Genomic DNA, 14,776 nt, shown 5'->3' with positions numbered 1-14,776 from the left:
GGGAAATGACCCAACGGCTATATTTTACGCTGGAAATAAGAAGTAGCCGTTAAGATTTAGTTAGACAGAAGTACCCCCAGTTATGAGAGATCAAATGAAAATCAGATTAATCATAAATTCTTCCACTTCAAAAGGATAAAGATCATATCACATTATCTCACTCATTCTCTCAAGATTTTCAACATAAAGAGTAGTAAGATTTTCACAAATTTGAATGAATACTTAAGACCAACAAGTTTTCCAACTCAAAAAATAAAATAAAAAAGAATAATAAAAATTTTCTTCAATAAATTCCAAAGATATGAATAAATACTTTCTATTTAGTTAAAATATTATGTGAAAGAAGATTTTAATATTAGTCATTCTCATATTTTGTTAAGGATAATTTTGTTCATAATTATTAAAAATCAAATCAATTCCGAGAATGGGAACTACAAACCCACCCCCTCTCTGAGTTTGCTATTACCCTATTTAAGGAGATCCTATTTTTGGAGGAATAGGATTCCCCTTGCATTCCCGCGAACCAAACATGGCCTAAGGAGAAGTCTTCCGATACGGTAAAAGTCTAATTTTAAACTTATAGAATACAGTGTGATTACCTGATGTAGATTGTTGCGGAAGCGTATTAACTAAAGAACTCATTACTAAATAACTAAATTAAACAAGATCAAACTAAATAATAATAAGAAGAACAATGCAATCAAGGAGGGTTTTATTCGATATTCAATTCAATGATTCAATAGTCAGACTGGACTTCTCTTTTATAGAGATTATTATTTTCTAGATAGACTCAAATAAGAAAGAAAATAAAAGAAGATAACAACTTAAGGATACTTTCCTTGATTGCTAGGACTCTTAATTATAGAAACTCATAATACTAAAATACGGAAACTATGTTAATATAGCAACTTGGCCATTGGGCCCCATAATGTCCTGGCCGAGAGGCCCACTTGCCGGATGGTCTCCATCATACTCCCCCACCGAGGCAGAACTCGTCCCCGAGTCGTCATAAATAGGTTCATCCGGGTGGTACGGAAAGATGTCAGAGACGTTGAACGTTAAAGAAATATTGAATTCCGGAGGAAGATCGATAACAAACGCATTGTCGTTGATTTTAGTAAGAATCCTGAAAGGACCGAACTTCTTTTGACCAAGCTTCTTGTAAGTCCCGGCTGGAGTTCTTTGTTTAGAAATATGGACCATAACCGAATCACCCACCTCGAAGGACCGAATCGTCCTATGCTTATCGGCCGAAAGTTTATACGCCGAATTGGCCAAATCAATATTCCGCCGAACTTCATCATGGAGGCGGAGGATTGACGACGCTAGAGATTCTGCATTGGAGTCGTACTCCGGAATTATCGGTAGTGGGACGAGATCCAAAACGTGTTTAGGGGTGGACGTATAAACAATGTCAAACGGAGCTTTCTTCGTCGTTCTGTTAATAGTACTATTGTAAACAAACTCGGCATGAGGAAGAGCAATTTTCCAATTAACTCCCTTGTCACGTGTAATACAACGAAGTAAATTCCTTAAAGAACGATTAACGACCTCAGTTTGCCCATCAGTTTGAGGGTGACAAGTACTGCTGAAATTTAATTTAGTATTGAGACGTTTCCACAAGAAGCGCCAAAAGTGGCTTTGAAATTTCACATCTCGATCTGAAACAATACTCTTTGGTAAGCCATGAAGACGAACAATTTCCCAAAAAAATAAATTCGCAATGTTAGAAGCATTATCCTTCTTCTTACAAGCGATGAAGTGAGCCATCTTACTGAATCGATCAACCACTACTAAAATTGAATCCCTACCTTTCTGTGAACGGGGAAGGCCAAGTACAAAGTCCATCGACAAATCTTCCCAAATAGTTACCGGAGTCGGTAGTGGTGTATAAAGACCTGAATTCTGAGTATTACCTTTACTAGTCTGACATGTATAACAACGTTCAACTATACGGGTTACATCCCGTCGTAATTTCGGCCAAAAAAAACGATCAGACACAAGAGTAAAAGTCTTATCCCTTCCTACATGTCCCTCGTTATGTAATTCCCGAATAATATGTTCACGAAGAGAAGAATTAGGAATACATAACTGCTGTCCATGAAAAAGATAACCGTCAGAAATAAAAAACTCACCCGTAGACCGGTTTGTAGTGCAAGCCTCCCAAATAGGTCCGAAATCCGGATCATCTTTGTAGGTGGTAGGAAGCGATTCGAACCCCGGGACATGGACTGCCATAGTCGTTACTACTAGCTCGTCGGCTCAAGGCGTCGGCTACCGTATTAGTTTTTCCCGATTTGTGTTTAATCACAAAATTAAATCGCTGAATATACGAAATCCATCTCATATGCATTGGATCAGCGGTACGTTGATCATTCAATGTTTGTAATGCTTTATGGTCCGTATATAATACAAAATTCCACTCCAATAAGAAAACGGTTCCAATGTCTCAATGCTCGGTAAAGGGCATAAAATTCGGACTCGTAAACGGTCCACTTACGACGGGCTTCACCGAGTTTTTCACTCATAAATTCGATAGGACGTTTTTCTTGGGAGAGAACTGCGCCAATCCCTAGGCCTGAAGCGTCACATTCGACTTCAAATAATTTAGAGAAATCCGGAAAAGCTAAGACCGGAGCTGAACATAGTCTTTGTTTAATTAAGTGAAAACTCTCTTCCTGTGGATTTTCCCAGGAGAATTTTCCTTTCTTTAAACAGTCAGTTAAAGGGGCCATTATAGTACTGAAGTCCCGTATAAATCTTCGATAGAAAGAAGCTAAACCGTTGAAACTACGTACCTCAGATGGTGATGAAGGAGTCGGCCACTCAGAAATTGCCCGAACTTTGGCTTGATCAACTTTTATACCTTCTTTACTAATAAGAAAACCTAAGAAGTATACCTCATTGAGGAAAAAGTGGCTCTTCGGAACATTCATAAATAACGAATTAAGACGCATTGCGTCGAAAACTTCTCTAATATGTTAATAGTACTATTGTAGTACTGAAGTCCCGTATAAATCTTCGATAGAAAGAAGCTAAACCGTTGAAACTACGTACCTCAGATGGTGATGAAGGAGTCGGCCACTCAGAAATTGCCCGAACTTTGGCTTGATCAACTTTTATACCTTCTTTACTAATAAGAAAACCTAAGAAGTATACCTCATTGAGGAAAAAGTGGCTCTTCGGAACATTCATAAATAACGAATTAAGACGCATTGCGTCGAAAACTTCTCTAATATGTTGAAGGTGATCACTTCTAGATTTACTAAAGATGAGTATATCATCAAAGTAAACTACCACGAATTTGTTCAAGAATGGCTTAAGAACTTGATTCATGAAGCGCATGAAAGTACTAGGTGCATTAGAGAGACCAAAGGGCATAACTAACCATTCATAAAGACCCTCTTTTGTTTTGAAAGCCGTTTTCCATTCGTCTCCCTCACGAATACGGATTTGGTGATAACCTGCTTTTAGATCAATTTTGGAGAATACTGCAGCCCCGGAAAGGTGATCCAACATATCTTCAAGTCTTGGAATCGGAAAACCGTATTTAATTGTAATTTTGTTAATAGCCCGACTATCAACACACATTCGCCAGGTTCCGTCTTTCTTTGGTACTAATAATGTTGGAACTGCGCAAGGGCTAAGACTTTCACGGATAAAACCTTTGTTCAATAATTCTTCCACCTGTTCTTGTAGTAATTTATGCTCATGCGGACTCATCTTGTGATGTGGTAAGTTTGGTAGGTTAGCTCCAGGTATAAGATCGATTTGGTGTTGAATTTTTCTTAATGGAGGTAACGATGGTTGGGAAGAGGAGGGGTTGAGATCGTTGTACTCATCGAGCAATGTTTGGACCTCCGACGGTGGTAGGTTGCCGACAGTGGGAGCATCCTTCGTTGTGAGGAGGAAGCCCCTCGGTTCGGTTGCTTTCGGTGGAGACCGAACATCCTTCCTCGTCGGTTGGTGAAGGTCTTCGTCCGATAGTGGTAGAAGACAAATTCGTTTATTTAACCAAAGGAATTCGAAGGTGTTATCTCTACAATGGTGAGTAGCGTCTACGTCATAAATCCAAGGTCTTCCAAAAATAATATGACAATTATCCATGTCCACCACGTCACAAGTAATTGTATCATGGTAATGAGTACCGATGGAGAAGGAAAACGAACATTGTTTAGTAACTGACAACTCTCTCTGATTAGATATCCAACCTATTTTGTAAGGAACCGGGTGATCAATTGCCTGTAGTTGTAGTACTGCAACCAAACGACTGGAAACCATGTTTTCTTCACTACCGTTGTCGATTATGAAGTCGCAAACTTTGTTGTTAATTGTTAGGCGTGATTTAAACACCTTGTTTCGTTCCGGATGTGTTGGTGATAAAAAATTTGTTATTTTCTGCTCAGGATCTTGAGGGCTCATGATACCAGCTGATGTAGATTGTTGCGGAAGCGTATTAACTAAAGAACTCATTACTAAATAACTACATTAAACAAGATCAAACTAAATAATAATAAGAAGAACAATGCAATCAAGGAGGGTTTTATTCGATATTCAATTCAATGATTCAATAGTCAGACTGGACTTCTCTTTTATAGAGATTATTATTTTCTCGATAGACTCAAATAAGAAAGAAAATAAAAGAAGATAACAACTTAAGGATACTTTCCTTGATTGCTAGGACTCTTAATTATAGAAACTCATAATACTAAAATACGGAAACTATGTTAATATAGCAACTTGGCCATTGGGCCCCATAATGTCCTGGCCGAGAGGCCCACTTGCCGGATGGTCTCCATCATTACCATAGACCTAAGAAAAATCATACCCTTCTACTGCTCAAATCCTCGACAACTCGACAAAAAAATCGTTAAATGAGATAGTGCGGGATTCAGAACACTCCGTGCAGAAAATTTGAAAGCTTACTATCTTATAAGAGAGAGATTCAGCATTTCCAAAGCTTACTACAAAACCAAAAGAATCCAAATAACATATCGTTCAAAAAATTGTCAAAAAGAAAAAGTTATACAATTCACCTATCTTATAAAGTTACATTAGTTTTAATTTCCTACCTCTTTCAATGACTAAATTATTAAGCATAATAAAATAACATGAAGTTGGTAAACTCTCCATGCTCTTTGCCCTCCATCAATTTCCCACCAAACAAAATAGATTTAATAGGCGACCGCTTTGGGGAAAGCAGAAAAATTTCTGAGGAAGACGGTGCAAAACCAAAAAAACGCAAACCAAACGCACTTCAGAAGTCGCCGGCAGAAAGTTGACGGCCGGATGTTGCCGGCGACGGCTGGCGACTTCATCATGTTTTCTCTCCCCCCTTCTCTCTCTCCCTCTTTCTCTCTCCTCTCTCTCTCTCTCTCTCTCTTCTATTTCTCTCTCTCTCTTCTGCCTCTCTCTATTCTCTCCTTTCTCTCTCTAAATTCCGGCAAAGAGAATGGTCCTTTCGCCAGAACCTTCGTCTGGAAAACCAGACGAAGGGAGGATACCTTCGTTTGGATTTCCAAACGAAGGTCGTCTGGATCTGAACTCCAGATCCAGACACTGTTTCAAAGAAGCTCTTCTCTGTGTACAACTCAAGATAAAAATCTTTCTGGACGACGAGGACGATGACTTGAATCTTTCAACTTGATTTTCTCTATATTGTAATCAGATATAATGGACCCAATCCATCTTCATCTTCTTCATATGAACTATTTTTTCGTTGAACTGATGTTATACCAATCTTATCAGAAGGTGGGAATGGTGAAACAACAGCAACCACAACAGGAATACAAACTCCAATAAGCTTGAATAAAATCAATTGAGGTTCTGTAACAGAAAATATATAAACATTCTTCTTCCCATTAAGAACTCCACCTTCTTTAAAGTATCTTCTAAATTTGTAAAATTCCAATTATATATTGATAAATAGAGTCTAATTGATGCCACTCTGTACCAATTAGGAATGCAGATTTCCACAAATCTTCCATATTCCATCTCTCTTTCAAAGTAATCATCATGTTTCTCATCAACAATTTTAGTTCTTTTTGCCTTAGATGATTCAATTTGTTGTTTTTCTTCTTCGTTCTTACTAGTTGTCGCCTTTCTCTTGGAACCTGCTCTACTTTTTTTCATGGTTGTTCTTGGGGTAGAGAGAGAGAGAGAAACCGAGAAAGAGAAGAAGACTAGAAGAGGTACAAATAGGGTTTTTATGGCGTGAAGATGGTAGAAGAGAGAGAGAGAGAAAAAAAAGAGAAAGGGATGGAGAGAGAGAGAAAGGGACGAAGAGAGATGGTCGCCGACGTTAATGGTAGAAGGCGTCGGGATTCGGTGGAGGTTGTTGGAGTTCTAGTTGAGGTAGAGGAGAAGAAGAAAAAAAATAAAAACTTAAAAGAGCGATGTTTGGAGGAAACAAAAAAAGTTTGTTTCCACAAAAAACTTATTGCCCCGAAAACTTTGATGATTTCCCCAAAACACTGGCCTTTAAATATTAGGATCTCTTTCTAATACAGTCAGTGGAAGTGAAGTTTCCTCTAGTGTGAAAGGGCACTAACCTCTTTTTTTTTGTTTGACTTTATTACTTTCTCTTTTCCACCAAAGATAAGCATATATGTAAATGGATATCTAACCAATTAGAATTATTAGTGTCAGACGATCTAATAATTTGTCTTCTTCTCTTTTAGATGACGATATAATAATTTGTCTTCTTCACTTTCAGATTAATCAACGAAAAGAAGAATCTATTCGTAAACCCTTCCACCTCTTGAGTTTTAGAACTTTGATCACAACCAACATTATCAAATCCACCACAGTACTTAAGGGGCTGGAAATAATATTGTTACAAGTTGTCTTTCAGCAAAATATTCATATGCATTTCCGACAAAATACAATAAGAGAAAAATCATGATAAAAAACACAAATGACCTAACAAACAAATAACTGAAACAAATCCAAGTTTCATAACAAATAAATTTCATTTCCAATCTGAGAGATCGAAATTGAGGTAAAACCCAGAAAAATTGTATAAGATGGAGTTTTAGGACATGTGAAACATGTTGTATGCAAGAAATCATAACTCTTGCCAAACAGTTCGTGACACAGTTTGGTGGTGTTTCCTATTGCTGCCGATTCGTTTCCAATCTGAGGGGTCAAAATCGAGGTAAAACTAAAAAAAATTTGTATGGGATGGAACTTTGGGACATATTAAACACATTGGATGAAAAACTCACAACTTTTACAAAACAGTTTGTGACACAGTTTAGTGCAATTTCCTATTGTTGTCATTTCGTTTCCAATCTGTGGGACCGAAATTGAGGCAAAACCCAAAACAAATTATATGAGATGGAGCTTTAGGAATATGAAACATATCGTACGAAATAACTCACTACTATTGTGAAAATGTTCGAGACACAGTTTGGTGCAGTTTCCTATTGCTAACGTTTCATTTCCAATCTGTGGGGTTGAAATTGAGGTACAACAAAATAATAAATCATATGGAATGGAGTTTTATGACATATGAAACATATTGTATGAAAAACTCACAACTCTTGCAAAATTGTTCGTGAGACAGTTTGGTGGAATTTCTTATTCCAATCTAAGGAGTCGAAATTGAGGTAAAATCCAAAACAAATTGTATGGGATGGAGTTTTAGCACATATTAAACATATTGTACGAAAATACTCACAACTATTGCAAAAATGTTCGAGACACAGTTTAGTGTAGTTTCCTATTGCTGACATTTCATTTCAAATCTATGTAAAACACAAAACAAATCATATGGAATGGATTTTTAGGACATAAGAAGCATACAAGATGAAAGAACTCACAAATCTTGCGAAATTATTCGAGACACAATTTGGTGCAGTTTCCTATTGCTGACATTTTGTTTTCAATCTTTGGGATCAAAATTGAGGTAAAACACAAAACAAATAATATATAGTGAAGGTTTAGGAATATGAAACATATTGGATGAAAAAACTCTTAACTCTTGTGAAACAGTTCGTGACACAGTTTGGTAGAGTTTTGTTTTTTGAAATGATAAGCGGGAGATGTCCGAATCGGAAAATGGTTTCCTATTGTTGTCGTTTAGTTTCCATTATGAGGGGTTGAAATTGAGGTATAATCCAATACAAATTGTATGGGAAAGGGTTTTAGGACATATGAAACATATTGCATGAAAGAACTCATAACTCTTGCGAAATAGTATGTGACACAGTTTGGTGGAGTTCCAAATTGTTGATGTTTCGTTTCCAATTAATCTGTGGGGTTGAAATTGAGGTAAACACAAAACAAATCATATGGAACGGAGTTTTAGGACATGTCTAACATATAAGATGAAAAAACTCACAAGTCTTGCGAAAATGTTTGAGACACAGTTTGGTGTAGTTTCCTATTGCTGACGTTTCGTTTTCAATTTTGGGAAATTTTATAGGCAATGCCCTTTATTGTTAAAGGCAATGTATTTTACAAATTTGACTTAGTCAATTCATCATGACCAATTTTGGTTAGACAATGCCATTTTTAGGGTTAATTTTCTCTCTCTCTCTTCTTCCTTCTTCATCCCCCTTCATCTTTTTCGTTCCTCCTTCATCTTCTTTTCCTCATCTTCCTACCTTCTTCTTGTTCCCTCTCATCTCTATCTATTAGAAAACTAAATTTCAGTGAAGAACAACATGGAGAGAGAGCGAGTGTGAATTTGAGGTACACACCGTATTCGTATTTGCTGTAGATAAAAACTAGATTAACGAAAGAAAAGTTTAACAAAAGCATATTAGAAAACTAATAAGTACAACAAAGCATATTTGGATATGGAAAAAGAACTTTCTGAACTTTTAATTGTTGAACTTTTTTATTAGCTTATCAACGTGAACAACGATTAATATGTGTGTGAAGTGTGGCTTGAGGTTGGAATATCCAATTTAACAATACCTTGTTGTTAGGCGGTTAGAGAAAGATGTGAAAAAAAGACGAAGATGAAGAAAGAATAAAAAACAGTTAAGATTGGCGGTCGAGCAATGAGGTCGTTAGGTCAAACATGAGGCATTGCCTTTAGCGAGATTGCCTTTCACAACTTTGGGCATTGCCTATAAAATCTCCCTTCAATTTTTGGGATTCAAAAACTGATGCAAAACACAAACAAATCATATGTAGTGGAGGTTTAGGACAAATGAAACCTATTGGATGAAAAAAACTCTCATCACTATGTTTTATGCGGGAAATAGAATCAAATTCAATATTGTGGTTGGCTCACGAGAATGCAGAGGTAATATTTACAAAGATAGTGGGTTTGTGATTCTCCTTCCCACATAATTATTTGTGAACTAAATTAATTTTTTACCTATCATTAGGTTACTAATAATTAATTCAAGTTCAATAGAACTATCTATATAACAAAACAGAAAGGTTGTGACCAGGACAACAGCTGATTAGAACAGAAATAATCATGCTTACTTAGACAATTTCATATAACTCAGATCAAACAAGAAAGTAACAATAAAGTAAGCAATATCACAATTTTCAATCTGCTAGAGATTGAATAGAGAGCTTATCAGATAGCGTAGATATTAGAGACAGAGAGAGAGAGAGAGAGAGAGAGAGAGAGAGAGAGAGATTTGTGAATAGAATTGGGTCTAGGGTTTGGTATTTGTAAACAATTTCGATGGAAGGCTTGTCCGGAAAATGGCCCAGCGACTATATTTTACGCTGGAAAAAAAAGTAGTCGTTAAGATTTAGTTAGACAAAAGTACCCCCAGGTATGAGTGATCAAATAAAAATCAGATTAATCATAAATTCTTTTACTTTCAAAAGGATAAAGATCACATTATCTCACTCATTGTCTTGGTCTCAAGATTTCCAACTTGAAAAAGTTAAAAAGATTAACGGAAAATTTCTTCAATAAATCCCAAAAATATGAATGAATAATTCAGACCAATATTAACACATATGTATGATGCAATAGAGTTGTAAACTCTAAGGGGAAGTCTTCCGGCACGACAAAATGTCCTGCACGGGTGTGGCCTAAGGCCGGGCCTTTTGGTTGTCTCAGATCAATTCCGAGACACCCCAGGTCGTCCCAGACGCACCCTAGATGCATCTGGCCCTTGGCCGGTTTCATAGGCCATATCGGATCCATTTCGAGATGCCTTGAGCATCCAGACGCACCCTATGCGTCCAGTGGAAGGTTCAGGGTGCGTCTGGTGGAAGCTTCCAGTACGTCTCGACCTAGTCCGAGATGTACTCGGACTACCAGGAGCTTCCCAGACGCGTCTTAGACGCGTCTGTTGGGTGTTTCTGATCACGTGCAATTGTCTCGGACATGAAGTCCGAGACGGACTCGGCTTGACCTGGTCACGTGCATTCGATAATCAAAAGTTTGGGTGTCCCAGACGCGACCAGGACTCGTGTTCTTGAAGTTCCGGACTCCCAGTCCGGAACTGTCCTGGCCAGTTTTTAGCAACGTCTAAAGTTGCATCCGGAGCCTCCTTCCTTTTTTTTTCTTTTCTTCTTTTTGCTTTTGAAACAACTAATTCCAACTTTTAGAAACTACTAAAATAGCCAAACTTTTGATTATCAATCAAGTTCACAAATGAATGAAAATCAAAACTTCTTTTCACTAGTTGGAAGCGTTAATGGAGGCCTAATTGGGTTGAAATGAATTTAAACTCAAATGAATCTAAACATCTTCGAACAACTGAAGAAGGTAATGAAGAAAACATTAAAGCAATATGATATCGATGAACTGAAAAACAACGTAAGAGTCTCTTACGTGTTGAAAGTCGAGTAGTTTGATCTTATAAACCTTCAAGAACCATAAGAATTTGGCAAGAATAAGTTAAAAGAGAGATTGATGGGCATAGATCTAAAACCAACATAATATCTTGGAACATATTTAGAGCATATCAATCTTCTTATATATCACATGATTAACAACTTAAATCAGTTAAAATAAAAAAAACATACTAAAATCAGGAACTAATTTTCGTATATAGACCTGTAATTTACTTATTATCAAATCGAAGAAAACACCAGAAAATAGATCATTAACGCACGACTGTGAAACCTCTCCATTGAACTGTGAGTCTTGATATGATAAAGATACTTTCAGAAGAAGAATCACAAAATCCATTGGAAATTGATCATTAATGGATTCGTTGAATGTGAGGTTTGTGGGTGGAATCCATTCTGCATTTCCCAAATCCTTTTTGTAACTCTATGGTATCCATTGTAGAGGAACTACGTCGTTTTATTGCAAGGCCAACAAGAAGGTGAATAATAGTTTCCCCATCTTGCAAGTTTCTTAGGTTTGTTAGGAAATAAAATGTCAAATTAAGAAATCACAAAAGAACAAAGTAAAAAAGAACCCAAGCAGCTTGAAAGAAGAAAAATCACTGTATTATCATTTATATAAGCAACTTGTTTAGATAAAATCTACAAGTATGTAAAAAAGTTCAGCTTTTACTGAACTTAGAATAAAATAAAAACACTTCAGAAATCAGAACTTTCTGGGCTTCGAAGCCAATTTGATGCAAGTTATACACAAAGAAAATAATCCTCCCTAGCATATTATACATTCATGAAGTATATGAACATCAAAATCAAAGAGGAAAAAGAATTCGTCGTTCTTCAATAGTTGCAGTTACTCAAACAAATTATGCTTATCGAATTCGACTGATATTGGCGAATGGCTCGGGGTTAGCTTTTGGTGCAGGCTTAGCAGCTTCAGGAGCTCCAAATACATTCCAAAATCTTAAAGTTTCATCTCCTGCTGCTGATGCCACGGTACATCCATCTGGACTCTGCTCAAATTTGAAAAACACATGAATTTCAAATAGTAAGAAAATGAATCAAACCATATAATGAAAAATTCGAATGGAGATTTGGGTTTTTTGTTTTTTTAAATCATTACCTGAGCCATGAATAGAACTCTAGAAGTATGACCAGTAAGCTCAGCCATTTTAACCATTGATGGGTACTTCCAAAGAGTTAATTGATTCTGAGTAAACCCATGAGAGCTTAAAAGTTCTCTTTCATTTTTGTTCCAAAGCAAAGAACAAACTTGTGAGCCAGTATCGACGGAATTCAAACAAGCTCCAGTATGGGTGTTCCAGAATTTTATACATCTATCATTTCCACCTCCACCAGAAGCAAGTAGGTTAGATTGGAATGGACACCAAGCTAGGGCTTTTACTGCCGCAGTATGATCTTCGAGTCGGTGTAGCCATTGAGTAGGAGAATTTGAAGAAGAAACGGATCGGTCCCAAATATGAAGAAGGTTATCATTTCCACCACTTGCTAGTTGCTGGCCAGAGGAAGACCATTTCAACCCACAAACCTCTTGATGGTGTCCTCTATATGTTTCGACAATGTGGGATCTCATTCTAACGTCGTTGTTCACAATCAAACCATCCATTCCACCAGTTGTAAGAATGTGATTGTTCCAATCCATAGCTCCAACTCGTGATCCATGGCCGCCTCGAAGGGTTCTTAATTGTTTGTTAGAAGTAGTATCCCATAATTGGACCTCAGAACTGTTTAATCCAATAGCTATATGACGACCATCGGGTGCCCAACTAACACTGGTGACAGGACCTTCATCATCGTCTACAGTCATAAGTTCAGAAGTTGATGAATCTGAAGCATCCCATAAGTAAACTGTGTTTCCAAGAGCAATTGCCAAGACATTACTGCTACCCCAGTCAAGCAAATTCAGGTAGTAATCGTCGAGGATTTCAGGAGCATCTAGTGTTCTTTCAGATGACTGTAAATGATAAGAAAGCAATCAGATTATAAGAGCCAATTTTCGATGCAGAAATTACAGAATTGAGGATAAAACAGAAAACCCATTTCAATGAGAATAATATTTACCTGAGGAATTGATCTTCTAGGTTTGGTATGTTTGATTTGCTGAACAGATGTGGATGGTTCAGGAAACAATGGTTCAACAGATGTTGGTGGCTTGTTCTTGAAAGCAAGGATTCTGGTTCTGTTCATGTTGAAAGCCTCTGCAAGTGCTTTCCTGTAAGCTTCCTTAGCTGGAGAACTCGCAACCGGATTTTCCTTACCTTTTCTTGCTTCCATTAGCATGAACTGCGCATAATCGAAATCCATTGCCGAACGGTTCGGGATGAATCTGTCCAACTGCAATTTCCAAACAAAAATCAATCCATGAGATATAATAAAAAACCCTAGATTTCAATAATCCTATCTCAGTAACCAAGAATACAATACGACATAAAGGTTGTTGAAAAATAATATCAGATTAGTTTAATATTGATATTGAAGCCCTAAATTAGGTTAATGAAAAACCCAATCTCAGATTAAAAATCTTAAGAGATACAATCAGAAACCAAGGGAGAAATGGAAAACCCTGGATTTAAATAATCCCATCCCAGTAACTAAACAAAACCACCATTTTGATCTAATCATTAAAGCCAGAAACATAGAGAAAACATTGAAACCCTAGATTAGGATACTAATAAAACCCTAGATTAGGATACTTATTAGGATACTAATAAAACCCTAGATTAGGATACTAATAAAACCCTAGATTAGGATACTAATTAACCCTACTAATAAACCCTAGATTAGGATACTAATAAACCCTAGATTAGGACTCTAATAAACATTGAAACATAAAAAGAATGGGATTTATGAACATACATTTTCTCTGGAGTTTCTTCTATGGAGCATCTGTTCTTGCAATGGAGGTCGAGATTGATTGTTGTTTGAAGAACGGAAAGATCCTCCTGCATCCATTATTAGACAAACAAACAAATAGAGAAAGGGAAAAACAAACACAAAGATAATAAACCTGCAAAAAAATATTTAATCAAACAACAAAATAACAACAAAGTGAGCAATATCACAATTTTCAATCTGCTAGAGATTGAATAGAGAGCTTATCAGATAGCTTAGAGAGAGAGGGAGAGGGAGAGAGAGATTTGTGAATAGAATTGGGTCTAGGGTTTGCTATTTGTACACAATTAGGCTCGTCCGGGAAATGACCCAACGGCTATATTTCATGCTGGAAAAAAAAAAGTAGCCGTTAAGATTTAGTTAGACAAAAATACCCCACTTATGAGATCAAATGAAAATCAGATTAATCATAAATTCTTTTACTTTTAAGGATATATAGATCACATTATCTCACTCATTGTCTAGGTCTCAAGATTTCCAACTTAAAAAGGTAAAAAAGATCAATTGAAAATTTCATCAATAAATATTAAAGATATGAATGAATAATTCAGACTAGTAATAACTCATCTGTATGATACAATAGAGTTGTAAATTCTAACGGGAAGTCATCGGCACCGTAAAAGACTAATTTCAAACTTATAGAATATAGTGTGATTACCATAGACCTGAGAGAAAACATACTCTTCTACTTCTCAAATCCTCGACAACTCGACAAAAAAACTCATTAAATAAGAAGATGCGAGATTCAGAACACTCCGTGCAGAAAATTTGAAAGCTTACTATCTTATATAAAGAGAAAGATTCAACATATCCAAAGCTTACTACAGAACCAAAAGAATCTGAATAACATTCCATACAAAAAATTGTGAAAAAGAGAAAGTTATACAATGCTCATATCTTATAAGGTTACAGTAGTTTCATTTTCTCACCTCTTTCAATGCCTAAAACATCAGGCATAATAAGATAACATGAAGCTGGTAAACTCTCCATCCTCTTCGTCCTCCATTAATTTCCGAGTAAACAACATAGATTTGAATATTATGATCTATTTCTAATGCACCGAGTGTAAGCGAAGTTTCCTCTA

At 36.6% G+C, this 14,776-nt stretch overlaps 1 protein-coding gene across 1 annotated transcript; it reads right to left on the bottom strand.

The window, feature by feature from the left end:
• Positions 1 to 11,366: 11,366 nt before the first annotated feature.
• LOC147548518 (cell division cycle 20.2, cofactor of APC complex-like) lies at positions 11,367 to 14,092 on the bottom strand. Its single transcript, XM_086670722.1, has 4 exons — positions 13,657 to 14,092; positions 12,862 to 13,134; positions 11,903 to 12,754; positions 11,367 to 11,792 (listed from the first exon to the last, which is right to left on the bottom strand). Exons 1-4 carry the CDS (start codon positions 13,750 to 13,752, stop codon positions 11,652 to 11,654), a joined length of 1,362 nt encoding a protein of 453 aa, XP_086526848.1. The 5' UTR covers positions 13,753 to 14,092; the 3' UTR covers positions 11,367 to 11,651.
• Between the last annotated feature and the right edge of the window lie 684 nt (positions 14,093 to 14,776).

Source organism: Eschscholzia californica, unplaced genomic scaffold (genome assembly GCF_041429995.1).
Source record: "Eschscholzia californica isolate CP2 unplaced genomic scaffold, dmEscCali1.0.p SCAF_3, whole genome shotgun sequence".
Taxonomy (NCBI): Eukaryota; Viridiplantae; Streptophyta; class Magnoliopsida; order Ranunculales; family Papaveraceae; genus Eschscholzia; species Eschscholzia californica.
Note: the sequence above shows the minus strand (reverse complement) of the source record. Positions and strands in the feature narration are given on the sequence as shown.

Coding starts and splice junctions, on each gene's coding strand:
- LOC147548518 (XM_086670722.1), bottom strand. CDS start 13,752: ATGGATGCAGGAGGATCTTTCCGTTCTTCAAACAACAATCAATCTCGA. Junction 13,135..13,656: donor GAAGAAACTCCAGAGAAAAT/GTATGTTCATAA, acceptor TGGAAATTGCAG/TTGGACAGATTCATCCCGAA. Junction 12,755..12,861: donor CTAGAAGATCAATTCCTCAG/GTAAATATTATT, acceptor TATCATTTACAG/TCATCTGAAAGAACACTAGA.